We start from the raw sequence: 27551 nt of genomic DNA on the forward strand, positions 1-27551 counted from the left end.
TTGCTATGCGGATGAGACTCAACTACTTTTCTCCTTCCCCCCTTCTGACACCCAAGTGGCGACACGCATCTCTGCGTGCCTGGCAGATATCTGAACGTGGATCTCGGTCCACCACCTCAAGCTTAACCTTGACAAGACAGAGCTGCTCTTCCTTCCGGGGAAGGCCTGCCCTCTCAAAGACCTCTCCATCACGGTTGACAACTCTAGTGTTGCCCTCCCAGAGCGCAGCAAACCTTGGTGTGACCCTGGACAACACCCTGTCGTTCTCTGCAAACATCAAAGCAGCGACTCACTCCTGCAGGTCTACAACATCCGTAGAGTACGACCCTACCTCATGCAGGAAGCGCGGCAGGTCCTAATCCGGGCACATGGCAACTCGCTGTTGTCTGGGCTCCCCGCTTGTGCCATCAAACCCCTGCAGCTTATCCGGAACGCTGCAGCCCGCCTGGATTTCAACCTTCCCAAGTTCCCTCATGTCACCCCGCTCCTCCGGACACTCCACTGGCTTCCAGTTGAAGCTTTCATCCACTACAAGACCATGGTGCTTACCAACGGAACAGCAAGGGGAACTGCAACTCCCTACCTTCAGGCTATGCTCAAACCCTACACCCCAACCCGAGCACTCCGTTCTGCCACCTCAGGTCTTTTGGCCCTCCCACCCCACCCCTGCCCAGTCCAAGCTCTTCTCTGTCCTGGCACCACAATGGTGGAACCAGCTTCCCCCTGAGTTCCTGCCCATTTTCCAAAAACATCTGAACCCCTACCTCTTCAAACAGTATCTTAAATAATCCTCCCCCTCCTTTACCCATTTACCAATAGGTGCGCTTCTTTGCGAGGCATTGGAAAACCTCCCTGGTCTTTGTGGTTGAATCTGTGTTTGAAATTCACTGCTCAACTGAGGAACCTTAAAGATATTTGTATGTGTGGGGTTCAGAAATGAGGTAGTCATTCAAAAATCATGTTAAACACTATTTTGCACAGAGTGAATCCATGAAACTTATGTGATTTGTTAAGCACATTTTTACTCCTGAACTTATTTAGGCTTGCTATAACAAAGGGGTTGAATAATTGTCTCAAGACATTTCAACTTTCCTTTTTTATTCATTTGTAAACATTTCAAAAAACATAATTCCACTTTGACATTATGGGGTAATGTGTATAGATCAGTGACCAAAAAAACTAAATGTAATCCATTTTAAATTCAGGCTCTAACACAAAAAAAATGTGGAAAAAGTAAAATGGTGTGAACGCTTTCTGAAGGAACTGTATGTGTAAATGGCATAATATCAAGAAACTGAGCCTCACCAAAATCATTCGCACTTAGGATTGGCAAAAGTAAAAAAAATTATCATCAAATCTACTTTATAGATTTATTTGGGGTGATAAAGAAAATTATACACTTTTTATTTATTATAAAGTTGGCGTTTAAGCAACGTAATTTAAAAAGTGAAAGTCTTAATGATCAACCCAGATATGCAACCAGTGAAACAGTAAAATCTCTGTAATTGATGTAACTTTTTATTACACTTCGTTTATCATTACAATTCACTGGGGTTGCACATGATTTACGATGCTGTTGGTTTTACAAAGCAATTATGGTGCAATGATTTCTATGAGCAGCGTGCTTAATTCAAAACCAATAAACAATCATTAACTTCTCTTAGAGTCAAGACATATCAATGGCATCCAAACCCGAAAATGTACTGTATGTGTCATAAGCAGTTTTAAAAACAATGATGGATTCTGTTATTTTCTAGTAAGAAACACAAAAATAAAACCCTGCCCTGTGTCAGCCCATAGCCTTCCCAGGTTGCAGAAATATGTTCATGCCAAGACCATTACGGATAGGAATATTTCAACAAGATTGATGGAAAAAACATATTATTCGGTTCCCTGAACATACTAAAACAAGACAAACGCTCTTACAAACACACAGACAAGAAACAGCTCTGATCAACCTCAAAATTCCTGTATCACTTTAGTTAACACAACACAGCATTTTCATACTCCTCTCTCAAAGGTCAAAGAGGAGAGACATCTTGAGAAAAGTGAGAGATAAAAAGAGAAAACAGGGGCTGGGCTCAGTGACAGTGGGCTCAGTGATAGTGCCAAGTATATATGAGGGCCAATGTTGCTGTGGCAAGTGGGAGACACATAGGTTAAAGTGATGAATGGTGCCTGGGCTACAGGGAGAGCAACACCAAACAGAATCACTTACTGTAGAGAACTGCCTCTCAGCCCAGAGACTACACACCACTTCTGGGTGGGCTGGCTGGTGGTCAGGAGCTGGATGGTGTGGACAGGGGGCACACAGACACACTGTCAAGCTACCCTCAGGATTCTACTGTCATTTCTTGATTATTATTTTATTTTTTACATACAGTGGGGAGAACAAGTATTTAATACACTGCCGATTTTGCAGGTTTTTCTACTTACAAAGGATGTAGAGGTCTGTAAGTGCGCTGCAGGATTTTAATCCATGACGGCGTAGTGTGTTACTAATGGTTTTCTTTGAGACTGTGGTCCCAGCTCTCTTCAGGTCATTGACCAGGTCCTGCCGTGTAGTTCTGGGCTGATCCCTCACCTTCCCCATGATCATTGATGCCCCACGAGGTGAGATCTTGCATGGAGCCCCAGACCGAGGGTGATTGACTGTCATCTTGAACTTCTTCCATTTTCTAATAATTGCGCCAACAGTTGTTGCCTTCTCACCAAGCTGCTTGCCTATTGTCCTGTAGCCCATCCCAGCCTTGTGCAGGTCTACAATTTTATCCCTGATGTCCTTACACAGCTCTCTGGTCTTGGCCATTGTGGAGAGGTTGGGGTCTGTTTGATTGAGTGTGTGTACAGGTGTCTTTTATACAGGTAACGAGTTCAAACAGGTGCAGTTAATACAGGTAATGAGTGGAGAACAGGAGGGCTTCTTAAAGAAAAACTAACAGGTCTGTGAGAGCCGGAATGCTTACTGGTTGGTAGGTGATCAAATACGTATGTCATGCAATAAAATGCAAATGAATTACTTAAAAATCATACAATGTGATTTTCTGGATTTTTGTTTTAGATTCCGTCTCTCACAGTTGAAGTGTACCTATGATAAAAATGACAGACCTCTACATGCTTTGTAAGTAGGAAAACCTGCAAAATCAAAGACTTGTTCTCCCCAGTGTATGACTGGCTGAATTACATAAAACACAATCATATAATTGCCACTAAGCAGGCTATTAAGAAAGTCATTGCATTAGATCATTAGAAGGTTTTAATTGTGTTTGTTCGATAAATTGAGCAAATTGATTGAGCTTAAATTAACTATCCACAAAGGGCTGTTATCTGTTCTCACTGTGTTGTCTGTGTCTCTCTGCAGGGAGACGGCTCCACGTTCCTCCAGCTGGGCTCCTCCATCGAGCAGCAGATAAACGGCATGTTCAAGGTGATGGAGGAGTACAACTGGGACAGCTTCGTGGTCATCACCAGCCTGTACCCGGGCTACGAGGTCTACGTGGACTATGTCAAGACCTTCACTGACACCAGCTACTTCATGTGGGAACTGCAGGACGTGCTGACCTTCGACATGTCTGCCGACGGCATGAACGACATCCGGGCACGGCGCCTGCTGCAGCAGATCGACGCCCAGGTACTGCTGGTATACTGCTCCCACGAAGAGGCCCAGTACCTGTTCAGTATGGCCGGAGATGCCGGCCTGCTGGGGCCTGGCTACATCTGGATCCTCCCCAGCCTTGCCGTGGGGAACCCAGACATGCCCCCACCAAACAGCTTCCCTGTGGGCCTCATCAGCATCATCACCGACCGCTGGCGAATGAGCCTGAGGAAGAGGGTGCGGGATGGGGTGGCCATCGTGGTCAAAGGGGTGCAGAGCTTCCGCAAACAGAGGGGCTTCATCCCCGAGGGCCACAACGACTGCCACAGCCCTGTTAAGGAATCTTCTAATGATACACTGTTCAGGTGAGTGGAGGTGGGGGGATGGAAGGGGGGCATACTGACATATTGTAGGTTGGAGATTGTTCATTGCAATAAGAGAAGCCAATCAAAATGGAGCGATTAAGTGATACAGTTGAAGTCGGAAGTTTACATACAACTTAGCCAAATACATTTAAACTCCGTTTTTCACAATTCCTGACATTTAATCCTAGTAAAAATTCTCTGTCTTAGGTCAGTTAGGATCACCACTTTATTTTAAGAATGTGAAATGTCAGAATAATAGTAGAGAGAATGATTTATTTCATATTTGATTTCTTTCATCACATTCCCAGTGGGTCAGAAGTTTACATACACTCAATAAGTATTTGGTAGCATTGCCTTTAAATTGTTTAACTTGGGTCAAACATTTTGGGTAGCCTTCCACAAGCTTCCCACAATAAGTTGGGTGAATGTTGGCCCATTCCTCCTGACAGAGCTGGTGTAACTGAGTCAGGTTTGTAGGCTCACACACACTTTTTCAGTTCTGCCCACAAATTTTCAATAGGATTGAGGTCAGGTCTTTGTGATGGCCACTTCAATACCTTGACTTTGTTGTACTTAAGCCATTTTGCCACAACTTTGGGAGTGTGTTTGGGGTCATTGTCCATTTGGAAGACCCATTTGCGACCAAGCTTTAACTTCCCGACTGATGTCTTGAGATGTTGCTTCTATATATCCACAAAATTTTCCATCCTCATGATGCCATCTATTTTGTGAAGTGCACCAGTCCCTCCTGCAGCAAAGCACCCCCACAACATTATGCTGCCACCCCTGTGCTTCACGGTTGGGATGGCGTTCTTCGGCTTGCAAGCCTTCCCCTTTTTCCTCCAAACATAATGATGGTCATTATGGCCAAACAGTCCTATTTTTGTTTCATCAAACCAGAGGACATTTCTACAAAAAGTACGATCTTTGTCCCCAAGTGCAGTTGCAAACCGTTGTCTGACTTTTTAGAAGAAGCCGCTCAGCACGGCATGAGCGGCCTTTCAGGTTATGTCGATATAGGACTCGTTTTACTGTGGATATAGATACTTTTGTACCTGTTTCCTCCAGCATCTTCACAAGGTCCTTTGCTGTTGTTCTGGGATTGATTTGCACTTTTCGCACCAAAGTACGTTCATCTCTAGGAGACAGAACACGTCTCCTTCCTGAGCGGTATGACGGCTGCGTGGTCCCATGGTGTTTATACTTGCGTACTATTGTTTGTACAGATGAACGTGGTACCTTCAGGCATTTGGAAATTGCTCCCAAGGATGAATCAGACTTGTGGAGGTCTAAAATTTATTTTCTGAGTTCTTGGCTGATTTCTTTTGATTTTCCCATGATGTCAAGCAAACAGGCACTGAGTTTGAAGGTAGGCCTTGAAATATATCCACAGGTACACCTCCAATTGACAAAAATTATGTTAATTAGCCTATCAGAAGCTTCTAAAGCCATGACATAATTTTCTAGAATTTTCCAAGCTGTTTAAACCCACTGGAATTGTGATACCGTGAATTATAAGTGAAATAATCTGTCTGTAAACAATTGTTGGAAAAATAACTTGTGTCATGCACATAGTATATGTCCTAACCGACTTGCCAAAACTATAGTTTGTTAACAAGAAATTTGTGGAGTGGTTGAAAAACAAGTTTTAATGACTCCAACCTAAGTGTATGTAAACTTCCGACATCAACTGTAATTGTAGCAGATTGAGAAGGACTGACTTGAAACAGAGAGAGAGAGTTGGCAACATCAGTCAACAGTTGCTCAACAGTCATTTAGCTGTGGTTTTCCATCTGTTTAATGTTGTGGTGGGGGGCAACATGGTACTCTCCCTGTCACTCCCTTAACCCCTGCCTGCCAACTCATCCATCCTACCTCTGTCCCATCACCTCACTGTTGGAAGTACTGGCATCACAGAGAGGTGATGTGGCCTGTCATACCTGCCCAGCCCAGCCCAGCCCAAAAGAGCAATCTGGCACCATCTGTGCCAAGGAACATGGAGCAAATCCTATTTGGTTCCAGAACATTTTTAATCAGCCAAAGGGAGGCTCGGCTTCTGTAGGGAAAACAGATTCAGCGTCAGCATTTGGCACTAGCCAAGGTCATTGAGACTGGACTGGGAGGATTGGAGAGTTTCCAGGCAGGGTACAGAGGGGTATTCTTTATACATTTTTGTGGACCAGGATCGTAATATGAAATCTGACACAGTTCAGTGGTATTAAAACATCACTTTCTCCTCAGAAGTAATTTTCTCTTTTCTGAAAGTGGTTAGCCTGAGGGAAAGATAACTTCTCTTTTTGTAAATCGAAATCCTTCATGAAAAAGGAGAACCGCCTGGGCAGCTGTATTTCAGCCTTTGATTTGAGTCATGCTGCTGTTTCCAACCCCTACGATTTTCCACTTTAAAAACAAAAAAATCCTGAGTGGAATAGCAATGACCAAAGTTGGTAATATGAGGGTCCGGCAGGCAGGACAAAGCCTGGTATAGCACTCTTCGTCTGCTCTCCACTCTTTTATTTCCCTCCCTGGCACAATGTTGTTCTTTCTCACAGACCTCCCTATTCAAAGGGAGCCACTTCAAATGGTGTAGTGCCTCGCTCTCTCCTCGGCGGTCAATAGACCCAACACCTCATTTAATTAGGTCTCTTTTTAATGAGCTTTTGATTATAAATCACTCCGCCTGTTAATAAGATTATCACAGATTACCAGATTAAACAAGCCTTTCACATGGACTAGACAGGGGGCTCGTTCATTACCCAGCATGCTTTCATCACCTCTGCTGGACTGAGAGAGAGAGGGAGGAGAGGTGAGAGAGCAGCCTCACAGTGCGTGATGACAGGGAGTTCACAACATGTCGATAGCTATGTACACAACAAGCAGCAGGTAGTGCTTTAGAAATAGGATGAAACCATTGGAAGATTGGATTAATGGACATTAACGACTATTAGTATAATGTTGTAATGAGTATTTAACTCTTTGATTGATTTCCCTTGTTTTCAGGCACATGTTAAATGTAACGTGGGAGCACAACGACTTCTCGTTCAACCCTGAAGGGTACCTGATCAACCCAGCTATGGTCATCATCACCTTAGATCGAGAGAGACAGTGGGATAAGGTGAGACATTACACTTCATTATATTCCTCCCAATCAGTAAAACTAGGGTTGTTCTTTGTGTTATCTGACCACAAGTTAATAAGGCTATATAGCCTGCACATTACGAAAGGAAAAACTCCAAAAAGTGTTATTAACAACACATGAATTACTGCCTCATTCACTGTGTATTTTCATGAACTATCACTGACAGGTCTTGACTTGGGCATATTGTGGGCTGTTACGTTTCCTTTGCATCACCTGTTACAAAATACAGGCTGTCCACCTTATAGGCTAGCATTTTGCTCTAACTGCCTCCTACCAATCACAGTGTCCTAACCGGCCACTATACCCGGTGTCTCTCCATACCACAGGCCTAGTGTGATTACACGTCTGACAATCTCCCTATAAGCACCAGCTATTCAAATGAGCCTGCCTAGCGTTCCACTACCTCAGAGCCACCGACTCTTAGCGAACAGAACCTTGTCTCACATATTCATCCCACCTTCACAACACACCTTCCCTCTACCTGTAATGCCCTTCTTATTGACGGTTGATATTGTCAGGGGGTTCCCAGTAGGGAGTAGACACTGAAGGGAGGTGGAGGCCGGTTTTCTTCCTTAAATGCATTCAGTGGTTGAATGGAGGTTGATGTGTGTCAGAGCATGTTGGGCCAAACCACCGCTCTGGGTAAACAGCTCCGGGCCTCCTCCAGCTTATTACGTGCCATCGACGTTCTCTCAAGGTTGGTTCCTATTATTTTCAGGTATGTTATTGAAACTGAGGCCTATGCCTCTGTAATTGGAGGGTCTGACTGCGCTGTACTGAAGGCTATCAGATGTGTGGTTGGTCAGAGAGAGAGAGAGAGTAGTAGTCTATTGACAGCTTGTGCAGTTAAAAATACAACAGAAAATGAATGCGCTGTAGCTGTTGCAGTATAGTGAGTCCACTTTCAGGTTGAGAAGTCAACAAGCTTACTGCTGGACGTGATCTAAAAGACTCATCTTGAAACTGTTACTGGAAATATCTGAGCTACTCAAAAAATTACCTGAAGAGATACTTCAAAAGAATAACAAGAAAAATAACAAGAAAACATGCTCATTCATTGCAGATCAATGAGGCAAACTTACACTGAGTGTACAAAACATTACATTTCCATGACATAGACTGACCAGGTGAATCTGGGTGAAAGCTATGACCCCTTATTGATGTCACTTGTTAAATTCACTTCAATCAGTGTTGATGAAGGGGGGGAGACAGGTTAAATAATACTTTTTTACCCTTGAGACAATTGAGACATGGATTGTGTATGTTTGCCATTCAGAGGGTGAATGGGCAAGACAAAATATGGAAGTGCTGGGTTTTTCACGCTCAACATGGGCCAGAATCCCTATGGAACGCTTTCAACACCTTGTAGAGTCCATGCCTCAACGAATTGAGGCTCAAAGAAGAAGAGAAGGAAAAGAAGAGAAGGAGAAGAAGAAGAAGAGAAGAAGAGGCAGAGAAGGAGAAGAAGAGAGGAAGAGGAGGAGAAGAAGAGGAGAAGAAGAAGAAGAAGAGGAAGAGAATGAGAATATTGAGAAGGAGAAGAAGAGAAGAAGGAGAAGAAGAGGAAGAGAAGAAGAGAAGGGGAAGAAGAGGAGGAGAAGAAGAGAAGAAGAAGAAGAAGAAGAAGAAGAGGAAGAAGAAGAAGAGAAGGGGAAAAAGAGGAAGAAGAAGAAGAAGAAGAAGAGAAGGGGAAGAAGAGGAGGAGAAGAAGAGAAGGAGAAGAAGAGGAGGAGAAGAAGAGAGGAAAAAGAAGAAGAGAAGGGGAAGAAGAGGAGGAGAAGAAGAGAAGAAGAAGACGAAGAAGAAGAAGAGGAGGAGAGGAAGAGAAGAAGAGAAGGAGAAGAAGTCTTTCTCTCTCCTTAATTTTAGCCAGTCTGAGCCTTAAAGTATGTTTCTGGATTTGACAACAGCTAATGGGGATCCTAATTAAAATACCAAAAATACCAAATCATTAGGAACATTGCTCACTCCAAGTATTATCCAAGCTCAGGCTATAGGTATTTGAGATCTTGGCTTCCTCTCTCATCTCCAATATGTTACAAAGGCAAACTGACAAGTCTGTTCTTTGACACAAACAAAGAGGTTTGGCTCTGTAAAGCCAGTAAAAAGAGTGAGGGGACACTCTTACGCTCTCTTTTCCTTTTAAAGCTGATAAACTACTTGTGTCTTTTCACCAAGAGCTTAGAATCAATCTCTCCTTCTGATTGTTTTTGTCATTTCTACAAGAAGTCCCAGCCACTCATCGCATTGTGTTCAGCCATCTCGGAAACAATCCCGCACAGCTCAGCTCATTGCAAATCAATTGCAGATCAATGAGGCAAACTTACCCTGAGTGTATAAAACATTAGGAACACCTGCTCTTTCCATGACATAGACCAACCAGGTGAATCCAGGTGAAAGAGATGATCCCTTATTGATGTCACTTGTTAAATCCACTTCAATCAGTGTAGATGAAGGGGAGGAGACAGGTTAACCTGTTGAGGCTGGGGGCGCTGTTGTCACTATTTATGCTAATCGTGTAATTTTTTAAACGGCTTCCCACAAAATTCTTGATCGTACAATATGCATATTAGTATTATTATTGGATAGAAAACAGTCTATAGTTTCTATAGGAGTTGAAATTTTGTCTCTAAGTGGAACATAACCCATTCTACAGCAATTTCCCTGACATGGAGTCAGATTTCAGAAATGTTGGCCCCTGATCTGGAGTCAGTTAAAAGGCCACAGTTATTGCTATGAGTATACGGACACTGCTTACGTCTTCCCCTGGATGCCTTTACGTGATGACGATTTGAATGGGGTCGATTGCGCGTTCACAGGCACTATAAATTAAAAAACCCTGTAGCTAGTAAGTCTTTTGGAGCTGCGTTATGCGCGTGGAGGACACCGACCCGCACCTGTTCCAAGCATTAGTGTTGGGAGTAATCTTTCTCCGGTCATGTTAAGACTCGTTATAGGAGTTAAAAACATCATAAGGTAGTTAATTTAAAGCGTTTTATAGCAATTTATATCCGTTTAGTGCGATTTTGGGACATTTATTTTTGAAACGCTGTGAATTGCTGGGCACGCTTCCAGTTCATGCTGAACGCAGTTGGCATTTCCACATGGCAAGAGGACAGCTTTCCACCAAAAGACGATTAGACCCAAGAAAGGATCCTTTGCCCAAGATACTGATGGAAGAACAGCTCAAAGTAGGACATTTTTATTATGATAAATCGTGTTTCTGTCGAAAAATGTGAGTGGCTTAGGACGCCATGTTTTTTGACGTAGCTTCGCTTGGCGCAAACTGTATTGAAAAGTAAGGATAATTTAAAAAATGTAATTCCGCGATTGTATTAAGAATTAAATTGTCTATCAATCCCTGTCCACCCTATATTTTTTAGTCACGTTTATGAGTATTTATGTATAAGAGTAGATCACTGTCTAATATGGCGCACGGACATTTTCTCACCAGCTGGGCTACATTTCACATTGTCTAACCATGATTTTGGTGGCTAAATATGCACATTTTCGAACAAACTGTATATGCATGTTGTAATGTGATGTTACAGGGGTGTCATCTGAAGAATTCTGAGAAGGTTAGTGAAAAAAATAATATATTTTGGCGATGTTGACGTTATCGCTCTCTTTGGCTAGAATCAATGCTGGGCTGCTATGTGCTATGTGCTATGCTAATATAACGATTTATTGTGTTTTCGCTGTAAGACACTTAGAAAATCTGAAATATTGTCTGTATTCACAGGATCTGTGTCTTTCGATTAGTGTATGCTGTGTATTTTTACGAAATGTTTGATGATTAGTAAGTAGGTAAACACGTTGCTCTATGTAGTTATTCTAGTCCATTTGTGACGGTGGGTGCAATTGTAACCTATGCCATCTACCTGAAATATGCACATTTTTCTAACAAAACCTATCCCATACCATAAATATGTTATCAGACTGTCATCTGATGAGTTTTTTTCTTGGTTAGGGGCTATAAATATCTTAGTTTAGCCGAATTGGTGATAGCTACTGGTGTTGGTGGACAAATAAAAGATGGTGGATTATGCTAATGTGTTTTTAGGTAATAGGTTTACATCTTTACATATTGTGTCTTCCCTGTAAAACATTTTAAAAATCGGACATGTTGGCTGGATTCACAAGATCTGTGTCTTTCATTAGCTGTATTGGACTTTATTGTGTGAAAGTTAAATATTTTAAAAATATATTTTTTTTGAATTTCGCGGCTCTGCCTTTCAGTGGGGGTGGGGGTTGGAGTGCCGCTAGCGGCACCCTCATCCTAGACAGGTTAAATAATACTTTTTAAGCCTTAAGACAATTGAGACATGGATTGTGTATGTGTGCCATTCAGAGGGTGAATGGGCAAGACAAAATATTTTAGTGCCTTTGACAGGGTATGGTAATAGGTGCCAGGCGCACTGGTTTGAGTGTGTCAAGAACTGCAACGCTGATGGGTTATTCACACTCAACAGTTTCCCGTGTGTATCAGGAATGATCCATCACCCAAAGGACATCCAGCTAACTTGACACAACTGTGAGAAGCATTGGAGTCAACATGGGCCAGAATCCCTATGGAACGCTTTCGACACCTTGTAGAGTCCATGCCTCAACGAATTGAGGCTCAAAGAAGAAGAGAAGGAAAAGAAGAGAAGGAGAAGAAGAGAAGAAGAGAAGAAGAAAAGAAGGAGAAGAAGAAGAGGAGGAGAGGAGGAGAAGAGAAGGAGAAGAAGAGGAGAAGAAGAGGAGAAGAAGAGAAGAAGAAGAAGAAGAAGAGAAGGAGAGGAGAGGAAGAAGAAGAGAAGAAAAGAAGGAGAAGAAGAAGAAGAAGAGGAGAGGAGGAGAAGAAGAGAAGAAGAAGAGAATGAGAAGAGAAGGCGAAGAGAAGAAGAAGATAAGGATAAGAAGAGAAGAAGAAGAGAATGAGAAGAGAAGGAGAAGAAGAGAAGAAGAAGAAGAGAAGGAGAAGAGAAGAAGAAGATAAGGATAAGAAGAGAAGAAGAAGAAGAAGAAGAAGAAAAAGAAGAAGGAGACAATGAGAAGAAGTCTGGGGATCCAGACAGGCTATAGGTATTTGAGATCTTGGCTTCCTCTCTCATCTCCAATATGTTACAAAGGCAAACTGACAAGTCTGTTCTTTGACACAAATAAAGAGGTTTGTCTCTGTAAAGCCAGTAAAAAAAGTGAGGGGACACTCTTTATGCTCTCTTTTACCATTGTGATCCATTGACAAGGCCCATAAAATGGGGGAAAGGAAAACAAGAGGATTAATCAATAGTCCGGCAGGAGAGACAGGAATAACTAAGCATACCAGTAAAACAGAGGATATTCTAATAGTTGTATTTTGTTGTCCTTTGTTACATCTGACAATAATGACTGCACTAATCAGATAACTTCCAGTATTAGTAGGAGAGATTATTATGAAGCAAAGGCATTTGTCAGTGGTACGGGTTGGCCTCCTAATAAAACGTTTAGGACAGCCAATCATTTTCCAAAGTAAGCAGAATTATGCAGTCTTTGACTGCTGTAAAATAATGTATTTTTTATTAAATGTAACCTTTATTTAACTAGGCAAGTCAGTTAAGAACAAATTCTTATTTTCAATGGCGGCCTACACCAAATCTGGACAATGCTGGGCCAATTGTGCACCGCCCTATGGGACTCCCAAGCACAGCCGGTTGTGATACAGCCTGGATTTGAACCAGGGTGTCTGTAGTGACGCCTCTAGCACTGACATGCAGTGCCTTAGACCACTGTGATACATCCTGGATTTGAACCAGGGTGTCTGAAGTGACTCCTCTAGCATTGAGATGCAGTGCCTTAGACCACTGTGGTGCAGTCTGGATTTGAACCAGGGTGTCTGAAGTGACTCCTCTAGCATTGAGATGCAGTGCCTGTGGTACAGTCTGGATTTGAACCAGGGTATCCGTAGTGACTCCTCTAAAACTGAGATGCAGTGCCTTAGACCGCTGTGATACAGCCTGGATTTGAACCAGGGTGTCTGTAGTGACCCCTCTAACACTGAGATGCAGTGCCTTAGACCGCTGCCCCACTCGGCAGCCGGGATATGTCAAATATTATTATTGTTATTGTAAGGTTGTAACTTTCAATGCTCACTTTATTGCATCTTAGATGCCTCAGAGTTGGCCAAGCAACATTTTAGTGACCCCTGACATGAATTAAAGATGGCAGTGCAATCCATACATTCTAAAAAGTTATTGACCAGTATTCTGCCATTGTAGAGGTAGTTGATTGAACACAAACATGTTGTTAAATGTTGTTAATGTGAGCAATAAAATGGTTTTACCGTGCAGTCTTTTGTTACTGATACATGTGACAATCCGCCAATATATTGACAGAAACATAAAAGTTGGTCAATATGCTCTCCAAACACAGTAACAATGAATACAATTATCAACACAGTTCGCGATCCATTTTAATGTAGCTCCGTAATAATTAGGAGGCATAAAAAACAATTAACACAAAAACATTCTGGAGAGAATACTTATTTGACTCTTTGTTTAACCTTAAACAACTCTTAATTATGGAACTTCACTGATTAAAGGCACAATGTGTGTGCCATTAAGAACGGTTAAATCATCATCACTATGTAAAAAGTTTACAACCTCATTCTCAACACATAAAACCATAGAGAACAATAATAGAAGTGTTACTGCTTTGGGCTCTGTAAAAGCCACAGTTTAATTACTGTGTGTGATCACTTTTTTTCTGAGTCACTGCAATGAAGCAGAGAAGTGCTGTTCAGCATACTGAACTACTTTCTCACCACTGAGATGGACAACTGTGTTTGGTAATGGAGGAAACAACAGATGAAGAGTTTGGTCCTCTGTGACCGGCTGATCCTCACAGCTTAAGTACAGATGTTCAGAGTGAGACTAGACAAACTTCTCTAACTTAGTGCAAGGAGACGTCACAGGTGGTGCAACTTCACAGTGTTTGCCTCAGGATTGTTGAGGTCTATTTGAAATGGGCAAAGATCTTGTCTTTCTGCATCCTGATATATATTTGATCGACTGTATGTTTTCCTTGTGGAAATGAGAGAATCCATCACTTAGCATTCAACAGTAAAATGTATTTAGTTTTTTTCTGTAACAAAATACACAGGAAAATTGATAACAAAAAATGCAGACCTGGAAATAACATTTCCTCGACTTAATCTATCCAGGCATTTCCCACACGGCTGCATGGAAATCTCTGAGGAGTAGTTTGAGATGCGATTGTATTGCAGGTTTGAATACCGATAAGCTAAAGTATGACTCATGCCTGTTATTTTCCCTTCGCTCTCTCCTCTTCCAGGTGGGGAACTATGAGATGGGGATCCTGCAGATGAGATACCCGGTGTGGCCTCGCTACGGCACCTATCTGGAGCCCGTATCAGATAACAGACACTTGACTGTGGCCACACTGGAGGAACGTCCCTTTGTCATAGTGGAGGCTGTCGACCCCATGACTGGGACCTGTGTCAGCAACACTGTGCCCTGCCGCCGCCAGTCCAACAAGACAGAGACGTGAGTGGAACAATATTCCTCTCTGATATTAATGACGACAAACTTTTTCTGATGAGAAGAATGAAACATAAAAGTGTAGTGTACTACTATGGTGATGTACAGCCATTATCCTGTTTCACTAACCATTACTTTGTTGTCAGTGGCGATTTTAGCATGTATATCTTGGTGGGATGCATGCCAGCAAAGCCACTACACAAAACAACACTAAATAATACATTAATTGCACTATAACGGTGACAAACAGTGCCCACAAACTGTTCAAATCAAATCAAATTGTATTGGTCACATACACATGTTTAGCAGATGTTAATGTGAGTGTAGAAAAATGCTTGTGCTTCTAGTTCCAACAGTGCAGTAATATCTAACAAGTAATCTAACAATTCCCTACCAACTACCTAATACACACAAATCTAAAGGGGTGAATGAGAATATGTACATATAAGTATATGGATGAGCGATGGCCGAGCGGCATAGGCAAGGTGCAGTAGATGGTATAAAATACAGTATATACATGTGATATGAGTAATGTAAGATATGTAAACATTATTAGTGGCATTATTTAAAGTGGCATTATTTAAAGTGACTAGTGATCCATTTATTAAAGTGTCCAGTGATTTTTCTCAATACAGTATATACACGTGATATGAGTAATGTAAGATAAGTAGACATTATTAAAGTGGCATTATTTAGAGTGGCATTAGGCCCTACATAAAGCTGTTCAGCACCATGGAGTGAATCCTTAACACTGCTACACCTGGCTATCAGCGGAGCCTTGTCTGACAGCGAAACAGTTAATTCAGCCTCGTTTACTGCCTTTAAAAAAAACATAGCTGATATGACTGACTTGCTTAAAACAAAAATGTGGTTCTACTGACAATTGAGATGTACAAACTATGGCATAAGGGGACGAGAAGCGGATAAGAGGCAATCCGTAATTTCGATGAAGAGAATAATGATCTAGGACGGACATAGTCAATATAACTATTTGTTCACCACTTTTGAAATGTACAGTGACAGAATTCAGAACATGGATCGTTCTTACAGTATTCTCCCTGTATACCAAGTCAGAACCATAGGATAAATAAAGGGGGTATATAAGCAGACAATGAAAGCTCTTACAATATTCAATGATTACATTTCTCTAAAACAGGCTATAGGCTACATGCGCACCAACAAGTCAGAACAGTAGGCTAAATTATGATGGGGAAAGGGACCAAATTATTATGGTGAGGCACATAGGCTACTAACAGATTACTTCACAACATACACTTCGTATTACTTTCTTAGCTACAGTATACATATCTCCCTGGCATATTACATCATCTATGCAGCAGCATACAAGACATTTTGGACTCAACTTCTTGTGCTGTGCTCACTTGAACAGGAAGGTGAAGCGTCAATCTTTGTGGTCATCAAAGTCTGGCATTCTCTGGATTTATGGTCCTTTCAAGACAATTGGGAACTATGAAATAAACAAGGTCGAATCATGAAGTCAGTGATCTTCAGGTCAGAGCTCTAGAGAGAGGCCGGAGTTCCGAGTTGGATGACCGTTCAAAACGTATTTTCCCTGTCGGAGCTCGTTTTTTTCAGAGTTCCCAGTTCCCAGTTGTTTCAGAGTTCCCAGCATGACCAATATATTCAACCTTTTCTGGCTCATAGCATGTGAATGTTTATAATTTTAAGCTTGGAAAAGAGACCCTTAAACCCAGACTTGGACCACACACCCACTCCACTGAATAGCAGGCTAGTGATTGCTTTGCAATGCTTGCAGTTATCCACTGATTTCTTCCAAATCCCTCATTGTTGAACTTGCGATTTCCAACTTGTTGTGTAATGTTTATGTCCAATGGCCGATGAGCACCGATACGTTTTATCTATAATTTTTCTTCATATGACAAGGATTGAAAATAATTTGCCAGTAGATTGTTGACGTAATTCATGATGATGACTGCTTGTCTAGCTTGTTAGCTAAGATTTTGAAAGTATGATGTTGACATGATCAGTCCAATCAAAGCTATGGTAGATATAATGTGATTTGACATCATTTTATCTGTGGCCAATTACCTTGAGCCTTCATGGATGGGCACTTCTAATGTAACTCTATTGCAGCACCCAATGGGGTTTGAATTTTTGAGCTCTCCCTGTAGATTTTGCGGTAACGTAGCGTCCCCATGAGTGACAGAACACTGAGCCAATCACGGCGCAACTAAAGAACATTGCGAACTCTCCGTATTTTCCGCTGGCTGCCCCACCACCACAGAAGCACTGAGCTAGGCTGAAACACCTGCATTTTGGAGCTGTCTACCTCAAGAAATAAAAAAAAAGACCGTGTTTGTAAGCTGATAAAAAAGTTTAATTTATCATTGTTTGCAAACTGATATGTGACACATATTAATCCCAAAATAACATGCAAAACAGGCAACACATTATTTAGCTGAACAGGTGGGGCTCAAATCAGGTGGGGCTCTCCCACACCTGACCTGAATGACAGATTGCCACTACTTGTTGAACGTAAACTGAGCTAAGAACTACCACAGACACCATATTAATGACAGCTCCAACATGTAGAACATGCTGTGGTTGATTCATTTGGACTGTAACTTGGAGAGTGCCATTAGGTGTGAATAGGATGAACAGCCTCTTCCCCTACCATTAGCCCAGCCATGAGTCCTTATCATACAATGGGGTGAGATCTTCATTAAAGCAGACAGCCAGAGTGCGACATCACAGTATTCACAGTGTGACCCAATAAGGGAAATATATGTGCTGCTTGCTGGGATATCAATTAGATGGGCCGATTAGGCCGCCTCATCAATCCTGGACACCTAGAGACTGATAGTGATGTTCATTAGTGAATGGATATGGGGAAAGGAAACATTATCCATTACTGACAATGGTTGTTAATGAGAAGAGGGGATGAGCTCAATTCAGTGAAAATCTGCTTGGGAAGCAGACCAGATCTTTTTTTTAGCTTGCACTGACCAAACACCCCATTATTATAATCTGCATAGTTCTAGTGTGTTTTGTCTTGACTTAGATTGCAGTTTGCCATGTTGAACAAGGAAATATTTTCCTTGAGTTCATATGGGAGAAATTGGCTAAACCAAGTAAGCAACTAAAAGATGCAGTTAGTGGGTTGAGATAGAGGCCCAATGATTGATAATGGTAAAACACCAACAGCCATGCCACTAAAGACCAGTCCTGGGGGCTGATGCTAATAATGGACCCCAGGGCTGTGGTGTTTTTTTAATCCTGGCCGCCAGTCATATTTCCTGGCCGGCAGGACAGGGAGTTAGAGGACCTGGCATTCTCATTTATTAAGGGCCATCAGCGGCCTCTCTCAGAAACCGCTTCCATGCCCCAAGACTCCCGCCGAGGCCCGTATCGCCCATAACTCACACCTACACGACTCGTCCGAGCTGGGTGCCAGCGCCACGAGCCATCCGTCAGGCGGGAGTATTTCTGGGCCCTGTGTTCCAATCCCTCAAGCCCTCAGCAGACGAGAGAAACGAGGAAGCCTGCGTACCGGACCATCTGTGCGGCTTCGCATGGAGACACGCTTATTCCTCCTTGAAGAGACAAAACAAACAGTCACTCTGTTCACTCTGCTCCACTGTGGTCAGACTGATATAACTCCTCCTTATGTGTCAGGTTGTCCAGAGACACAAGTCCTATTCTTCTGTAAAGCTCTTTGTGATGTTTTTCACTTCACTAGCTTGTTACAGACCCTTACAGTGACCACACGTCAGCGCATTAGCCTCTTGCCATTGCTGGTGATCCCTAGGTGAACAGTAGCGTTGACGTTAAACGATGATGTCATCATATAACAATTTTGCCTAATGAGAGCGAGATGATAATAGGTTGATTTGATTAAAACTGAGACTGGGTTCAGCAGTCGGTGAGCCCCCCGAGCCCTACATTGGCAGGAACAATCCACAGCACCGTGGTCTAATTAAGTTTGTTTCAAAGGTGAATGTATCAAGGGATTCCTGCTGGATATAGGGACCCAAAACAACTGAGCCTTTGGATTTCCTTCAGATAACAAGCAGATACCCATTTACACAAATAATTGTTTTTGTGGTGACAACAACACACACACACACATTTGTAGCAAACACACAAACACGTGAACACACATGTGCACACACACACCACAAGCACACACACCACAAACAGACACACACACACACACACACATATTCTCTTATATTCCCAAACCTGTTTGGATGCAATCAGAAGCCCACTTAACCTCCCAGCGGTGATCCCTGGCAGCTGGTGAGACAGGGGATGTTGGGACCTGTCTGTTTACTCTGCGATGTCTCACACCACCCACTCGTTTCCTCCAAACACTTCATTTGTTTCCTTTTGTTGCGGCTGCAGCTCTGCGCCTCCATCGGCTGTCTGCGCGTCTCATTGCCCCTCGCCCTCCTCCTCTTCCCATGTGTCTGAGGGCTGAGGACACACTCCATTAGTCTGAAGGTCTGAGGGAGGTTAAGGGTGATGTGTCATTAGTGCTCTCTGCATCCCATCATGGTTCACTTGGTCCCCCACACCGCCCCTCCCTATGTGCCACTGTCAGTGAGCTATGGAATGAGCCCCTCCTCTTTCTGACTGTCTGTTTTCTCCTTAGCTCTATACTGGAGGTGTCTAACATCCTCGAACTGCTGCAATATCAATGTGGTCCCTTGAAAAAAGTAAAATATGTGCGCCTCCAAGAGACATTGTGTGCCCCTAAGAGACGCTGGGGACCCCCAAGAGTCAATGTTTAATTTGAACCCTGTTCAAGTCTCCAACACACTGTTAATGACGTCACTATGTTTTCCACCCACATATTCCAACGACGCTCCCATAATCCAGTTAGTGTGAAACTGGAGGACATTTTCCTAATCACGTACCTGGTTATCCTGTTGATAATTTAGAGGAATGGATTATACCAGCGTCAGCTTCCTCCACTTGATATGCGCAGCTAGTGCTGTCCATTTAGTTCCCCTGGATTCATTCTCTCTCTCTCTCTCTCTCTCTCTCTGTAGATCAGTACAGTGGTTGTGTATACAGGTAAAGCGACTTTGTCAGGGTCATTCCAGCCGCTCCACATGTAGTGGGCCCCATGCTGGTGTACACTTTGTTACCATGGCTTAGCATAAAGATGTGTGTGTTGCATTGAGGTTTAGGTCAAATTGTTTCGCCCAGGGTAGGGAACGGGGGGGGGGGGGGGGGGGGGGTCGAGATAAAGAGACAGGGCAATGCCTGAAGAGGAAATATTGCTTTAAGCCCCAAAAGACATTGGTAATGGGGCAAGGTCTACAGGATTGAGTATGTAGGCTGGTTATCTGCCATGGACGAGCCCACCATTAGCCAGGCAGCAAATAATCCAGCATTGTGTTTCACTCCTGCTTTTGTTTGTTTGTGATTAATTTGTGTCAGATTTGTTTTGGTCAGCCCCAGCTGTCCGTCCATCTGTCGCAGCCATGACATAATGCGCAGGCCTGTGGAGCTGCCCAGTCCCTCCAGTTCTCCCTGCAACCCCACTCCTGACGTCAGCTCCTGGGCACACAACAAGGAGGTCTTTTTATACCATTCTGTTTCTCTCTGTCACTCTCCCTCCTCCACCTTCTTCTGGTATGTTTCTTCCTCCCATATCTCCTTTAGGGAATCATGCTAATGAGATGTTTGCCATATAAGCTGAAGCCTCTTGTTCTATTGCTCCAGGAGCATGAAGTTAACGATGGGCTTTTATGAAACCAGAATAGATGTGTTTACAACAATGTTATTACTGTTTGTAACCTGATGGGTGGAATTGGTGCATCGACTATCTTGATTGAAAATGGCCACATTAGCTGAGTTCCTAATTCATCCCCATGCATTATCGAATCATTATGACATGCCATTGGTCACTCATCTCTTCCATTCACATCCAATCCATGTACAGGAGCTCTGTAGTCGTTATTCAATAAGAACATGAATCAGGTGAAGACTTGTGAATATCCCCAAAAACTCTCAGCCAATAAAATTTCTCCACCGATTAATAACCCTGGATGAGCGACAAATGGCCACCTTTATATTAATCAACTCACACCTGTCTGTCTCAATCAATAACAAGCTGCAATGGTAACAAACAAAACAATATTCATTATCAGAAAACCGATAGCTGTGAGCAGATTAATTACATTTCACAACAATATTTTTGTTGTCTGCATTCTTAATTCATGCATAGCTGTTCCTTTCAGATCTAGGAAATAATTGGACTGCCTTTGTATTGGCCTTAACACTAGAAACCCTGGCCTGGAGGGAACCCCTTCAACCCAAACCTAGTCATTTTGACTCCAACATTCTAACGGTCCAATATAAATCAAATCAAATCTTTGACATTTTAGTTGTAGACCTTACAATGATATTCTTACTTACAAGCCCTTAACATGAAGTTGTAAGTAACAAGAACATTTCCCAGACAGAAAGCTTCAATTCCTGTTAATCTAACTGCTCTGTCCAATTTACAGTAGCTGTTACAGTGAAAGAATACTATGCTATTGTTTGAGGAGAGTGCACAATTTTGAACATGAAAAGTTATTAATAAACAAATTAAGCATATTTGGGCAGTCTAGATACAACATTTTAAACAGAAATGCCATGGTTCATTGGATCAGTCTAAAACTTTGCACATACCCTGCTGCCATCTAGTGACCAAAATCTAAATTGCACCAGGGCTGGAATATTACATTATGGCCTTTCTCTTGCATTTCAAAGATGATGGTTAAAAAAAAAGAACGGTTGTTTTTTTATTGTATTATCTTTTACCAGATCTATTGTGTTATATTCTCCTACATTCCTTTCACATTTCCACAATCTTCAAAGTGTTTCCTTTGAAATGGTACCAAGAATATGCATATCCTTGCTTCAGGGCCTGAGGTCAGGAAGTTAGATTTGGGTACGTCATTTAAGGCAAAAATTGAAAAAAAGGGGCGGATCCTTAAGAGATTTTAAGTAAATAAATAGATAAGTAAAAAATAAAAATAACAAATCATTAAAGAGCAGCAGTAAAATAACAGTAGCGAGGCTATATACAGGGGGTACCGGTACAGAGTCAATGTGCGGGGGCACAGGTTAGTTGAGGTAATTGAGGTAATATGTACATGTAGGTAGAGTTAAAGTGACTATGCATAGATAATTTACAGAGTGTAGCAGCAGCATAAAATGCAAATAGTCTGTGGAGCCATTTGATTAGCTGTTCAGGAGTCTTATGGCTTGGGAGTAGAAGCTGGTAAGAAGCGTTTTGGACCTAGACTTGGCGCTCCGGTACCACTTGCCGTGCAGTAGCAGAGAGAACAATCTATGACTAGGGTGGCTGGCCTCTGTAGTGCCTTGCGGTCAGCGGATGAGCAGTTGCCATACCAGGTGGTGATGCAACCAGTCAGGATGCTCTCGATGGTGCGGCTGTAGAACTTTTTGAGCTTTTTGAACTTTTTGAGGATCTGAGGACCCATGCCAAATCTGTTCAGTCTCCTGAGGGGGAATAGGCTTTGTCGTGCCCTCTTCACGACTGTCTTGGTGTGTTTGGACCATGATGATAGTTTGTTGGTGATGTGGACATCAAGGAACTTGAAGCTCTCAACCTGCTCCACTACAGATGAGAATGGGGGTGTGCTTGGTCCTCCTTTTCCTGTAGTCCACAATCATCTCCTTTGTCTTGATCACATTGAGGGAGATATGATCATACATTTCATATATGCTATCGGGAAAAAAATATTTGGGTTGTGTAAATGAAGTTCTTGGATAATGAAAAAAGTATTATTTCAAAGAACAAAGTATATCATTTTCATTAGTTTATGTTACTGTAGGATATATGTTGCTTCATGCTCAAGTGTGGAGCTCCTGGAACAGTGGTTATTCTTGGAAAAAGTGATATTTTGAAATAGAGCTCATGTCTCCAAACACTTAAAACTTTTTATCTGCATGTGACTCATAAAAGTCAAGTAAGGAGTGGGGGATGACTTCAAACATGATAAGATATTTCAATTTTAAATTCATATTGAGTCAAAATGACTCACTTCCAAGCAAACTGGGAACATTTCCAGAACATTAGCAAAGATTCCCTTTAAGTTCCATTTATGGTTGATAACATTCAAAAATAATTTAATGAATGTTTTTTATATATTTATACAATTTTATGTTTTAAAATAAATATCCTTGTATTGTTTTCCTAACATTCTCTAAAATGTTGTGAACAACATATGTAAAAACCACCACAGGACATTCCCCAAAAGTTCTCATTAAGTTTCCAGGTAATGTCATAACACAATGTACCAGTAATGTTTTCCCAGCAAACCAAAATTGGTTCGATGAAATTTCCCAGAATATTTGTTAGGTTGCGGCTAATTAAGCTAATCGGGTAAATGTAATTAACTAGAAAGTCAGGGCACCATGAAGGAATGTTTATAGAGCTGTTATCTTCCGAATAAACTCTTAAAGACCTAGTAATCTTTTACATCAGTAGCAGTCAATATTTAATCGTCACCTTATTTAGTCTCATCTGAAAGTTGTAAATTCTTGGTTATCTTTACGAACCCTGGCAAACAAGTTGAATCAGCAATACAACATTTGGTTGAATTTTTTTTTTTTTACAAAATACCTAAATAATCACACAGAATTACATCTACACAGAATGGATCATACATTGATTACAAATTATGTCATAAAGGAAAACGTCCCTAGCGGACGGAAAAGATATGACGGCTGGTTACACAAAGAAAAAGGGTTGGGTTTTGAATGAAAGAGCGGGAAGACTGAGGAACAAAAAAGATTTTGTGTCTCTATCGGGCCGTTGGCAGCTATGCTATCGTAAATACAGAATCTTATGCATTCTAAATAACCGCCCATTTGGAAAAGGAAAATGCCATAAATATTTACTCTGAGCTGCGCTTTGATCGGTTGGTCGTAGATGGAAGGCCGGGTTGTCCTTTGAAGAATGTCTGGTGGTAGAACGGTTACTTGGTAGTACCGTCGTCGTGTGGTAGAACAGCTACTCTGTCCGTCCTCTCCTAGCCCACGTCTACAGTTGCTGGGAATATGATATGATGGGAATATTTTAATAACTCAGAAATTGTGTTCTGTGTCCTGATTGACCATATTAGACTGAAAACCCCCACAATACCACAGCTATCTCCTGATGTCACATGGTTAATGATTTGGCTGCAAGATTGAGGTTCAATCCCAGATTTTCTTTAACCATGTTTCTTTAAAAAAAATGAAATTGAGGCTCAGATATAATCTACTAAAAGATATTGTCTTTATTTCGTACAAATGTATAAATCCAACAGAAATGCAGAATTTAGACTGACCGTAAAATTTGTAACGTTGTGTAAAAATTGACTGTTCAACTTTTCAAAAACACATTCGATATAATTCCTATTTTGAGACGCGGTTGAGACATGGTTCCCCTGCCCTATTTTTCACGATCTGAAACGCAAACGTGATCCTAGATCAGCACTCATAATCTTGGATACTTTGTAAATTTGGGCCCCCAAGTACGCAGCATATAAAGAGGATGGGTAAAGTGAGGGTGTATAACCCAGCTACCAGTATTTCCCTGGCTTAGTCACGTCTAAGAAGACTAAAAAGGAAGAATGGAATTCCTGACTGACCACACTGCCATGGCTACAGTATATGCTGAAAAAATAAAATGTAAGAGATCTTCCCTGGTGTTGCAGAGGATAAAAGACCTGTCTTGAGAACCAAACATTGCAGGTTCAGAACCCACATGTGCAGATTATCAACATATGAAATGTTATATGATCAAATTAAAGTTGTACTTGTCGCATGCACTGAATACAACAGGTGTAGACTTTACTGTGAAATGGGTGTCTGGAGTCTTTGACAACTTCCTCTGACACCGCCTGGTATAGAGGCCCTGGATGGCAGGGAGCTCAGCCCCAGTGATGTACTGGGCCGTACGCACTACCCTCTGTAGCGCCTTGCGGTCGGATGCCAAGCAGTTGCCATAACAAGCGGTGATCAGGCAGTCAAATGCTCTCAATGGTGCAGCTGTATAACTTTTTGAGGATCTGAGGGCCCATGCCAAATCTTTTCAGCCTCCTGAGGGGGAAGAGGCATTGTCGTGCCCTCTTCATAATTGTGTTGGTGTGTTTGGACCATGATAGGTCCTTAGTGATGTGGACACCGAGGAACTTGAAGCTCTCGACCCGGTCCACTACAGCCCCGTCGATGTGAATGGCGGTGTGCTCGGCCCTCCTTTTCCTGTAGTCCACGATCAGCTCTTTTGTCTTGCTGACGTTGAGGGAGAAGTTGTAGTGCTAGCATCACACTGTCAGGTCTCTGACTTCCTCCCTGTGGCTGTCTCATCGTCATCGGTGATCAGCCCTACCACAGTCGTGTCATCTGCAAACTTAATGATGGTGTTGGAGTCGTGTGCGACTGAATTAAATCATGTGTAAATGTTCAAATGTCCTTTGAAAGAAATTAAAATTCCATGTGTCTCTAGATCACCTTCAAATGCAAATTGCCCTTAAATCAGAAGATAAACATAATGGAGATGTATTCCAATCTGCTTTATCATGCTTTAAGGAGCTACAAATTCTCGTGCTGAGAATGTTGTGGTAATATTAGGTTAAACTTAAATATAACATTTTTGAACATTTCTGAGGACCTTCAGACAAGGTCAAATGTATATTGTGTGAACCTCAATGCAATATTATGTTAAACCTAAAATAAATATACTATGAACGTCATAAAAACTGATTTATTTGGAAATTGTGCAACATTGTGGGAATGTTTTTTGCATCCTGTGTGAATATCACAAGAATATTCTTGCAACATCCCAGACAACTCTCATAACTTATTTAAATGTTCTGGGAACCTTTAAAGAACTTAGACCAGGTGTTCTGTCAACATTCTTACAACATTATAGGAATGTGCTGTGCAACCTAACTTAAACATTGTATGCATGTTATTACAACTGAGCATACTTTGTATTTTTTTTTACCCTAAAAGAAACATAGAATTATCTGCACAACTGGACAGATTGTGTTTTGGGAACATATATTTTCTTATGGCCCTACAATGTTCTCACCAGATTGTTCCCAAAACCTAAAGAACATTCTGAGAACCTTTAAAGAAGAGATTAAATGCATTCTAGGAATGTTCTTGCAACATCGGGGAAATGTTTTGTACAAACGTTCTTGAATCATCAGCACGACTGGACAGTTTTTGTCTTATGAGAACATTTGCCGCGACCTAATGAATGTTCTGGTAACTTTCACAGAACCAATTTTGGTTTGCTGGGTTAGCTCTTCTAGTGTTAACCCAGGTCACAGTAGAAGGGGTAAAATTGCTACTGTTGAAGGATTTGTAAATCTTTACTATTCTAGTGTATTTTTTTGTCCTCTGTCTCCCCAGTATTGTGGGTCATACTGAGCCCTACACCAAACTGTGCTGTAAGGGTTTCTGCATAGACATCCTGAAGAAGCTGTCCCGCACCACCAAATTCTCATACGACCTCTACCTGGTCACCAACGGGAAGCACGGCAAGCTGGTCAGAGGCAGTTGGAACGGCATGATCGGAGAGGTAAGGAGATGATGGTTATTCTAACAAGCATTATAATTAGTCACCTGCTAAAAAGTTTGCATATTAAATACATTAGATTTAGCCAATAAAATTGAAGGATAATACAAAACTTTTATTTCCATTTATATAGACATACACAAAAGTAATTATTTTTCATGAGATGGCCATAAACAATAACTAGTACTGCTGCATAGTTCTAGAAAGGTCTAGCACTCACCATTCTGGTAAAAAGGTGTTGTAAATTGCTGAGGTGTACTCGATTTTGAGGACAAGCTCAAGTATATAGTACAAATATTATTAAAATATTAAAAACCATATGCTATTTTTTCCTATTCATGAAAAGTGGGGGAACAGGGCTTGACATGTGTAACGGGTGTCGTAATCCTCCTCCTCAAACGAGGAGAGGAGAGAAGGATCGAAAGACCAAAATGCAGCGGGTTGTGAATACATAATGAATTTTAATAAACAAGACGAAACTAAACACACGAAGAACACTTGATACTTTACAAAACAACAAAACGAAGTAAACAGACCTGGACACGAACTTACATACAACGTGAAGAACGCACGAACAGGAACAGACTACAAATACCTAACGACAATGAAACAGTCCCGTATGGTGCGCACATACACTGACACGGAAGACAATCACCCACAAACAAACAGTGAGAACACCCTACCTTAATATGACTCTCAATTAGAGGAAAACGCAAAACACCTGCCTCTAATTAAGAGCCATACCAGGCAACCCAAAACCAACATAGAAACAGAAAACATAGACTGCCCACCCAAAACTCACGCCCTGACTATCACACACATACAAAACAACAGAAAACAGGTCAGGAACGTGACAACATGACTGAAATGATTTCTACATATAGTAACAATCAAATGTTAAATGACTTTAAAGATTTCACATTTCCTATAACTGTAAAATAAATATGATCAATTACCACATTTGATATAACCGATGACAGAGCATTTTCTACCTCCTCTGAGCTCAGAGACACCATTCAAATTGGTCGTGTTTCAATTCTTGACATTGGGGATTTAGGTTTCTGTTTATCAGACCTCATTATGAAACCCAGATGCAGACAGTTCGAAGTAACAAAAGTTTATTACAAAAACAGGGGGCAGGCAAACGATGGGTCAAGGGCAGGCAGAGGTCAGTAATCTAGAGCAGAGTCCGAAAGGTACAGAACGGCAGGCAGGCTCAGGGTCAGGGCAGGCAGAGGTCAGTAATCTAGAGCAGAGTCTGAAAGGTACAGAACGGCAGGCAGGCTCAGGGCAGGCAGAGGTCAGTAATCTAGAGCAGAGTCCGAAAGGTACAGAACGGTAGGCAGGCTCA

General features: G+C 41.9%; 1 protein-coding gene across 3 annotated transcripts in view; it reads left to right on the forward strand.

Annotated features, from left to right (window-relative positions):
- LOC129825350 (glutamate receptor ionotropic, NMDA 2C-like) overlaps positions 1–27551 on the forward strand; it is an 85857-nt gene that overhangs the window by 47758 nt on the left and 10548 nt on the right. For 2 of the 3 annotated variants that reach the window (XM_055885384.1, XM_055885393.1), the window contains exons 3-6: positions 3362–3960; positions 6961–7075; positions 14414–14625; positions 26035–26203. In XM_055885384.1, coding sequence (XP_055741359.1) covers positions 3362–3960; positions 6961–7075; positions 14414–14625; positions 26035–26203 — 1095 coding nt within the window. Of the gene's footprint in view, positions 1–3061; positions 3122–3361; positions 3961–6960; positions 7076–14413; positions 14626–26034; positions 26204–27551 lie in introns of all 3 variants that reach the window. The other variant, XM_055885403.1, reaches the window with a different exon arrangement.

This window comes from Salvelinus fontinalis, chromosome 2 (genome assembly GCF_029448725.1).
Source record: "Salvelinus fontinalis isolate EN_2023a chromosome 2, ASM2944872v1, whole genome shotgun sequence".
Taxonomy (NCBI): domain Eukaryota; kingdom Metazoa; phylum Chordata; class Actinopteri; order Salmoniformes; family Salmonidae; genus Salvelinus; species Salvelinus fontinalis.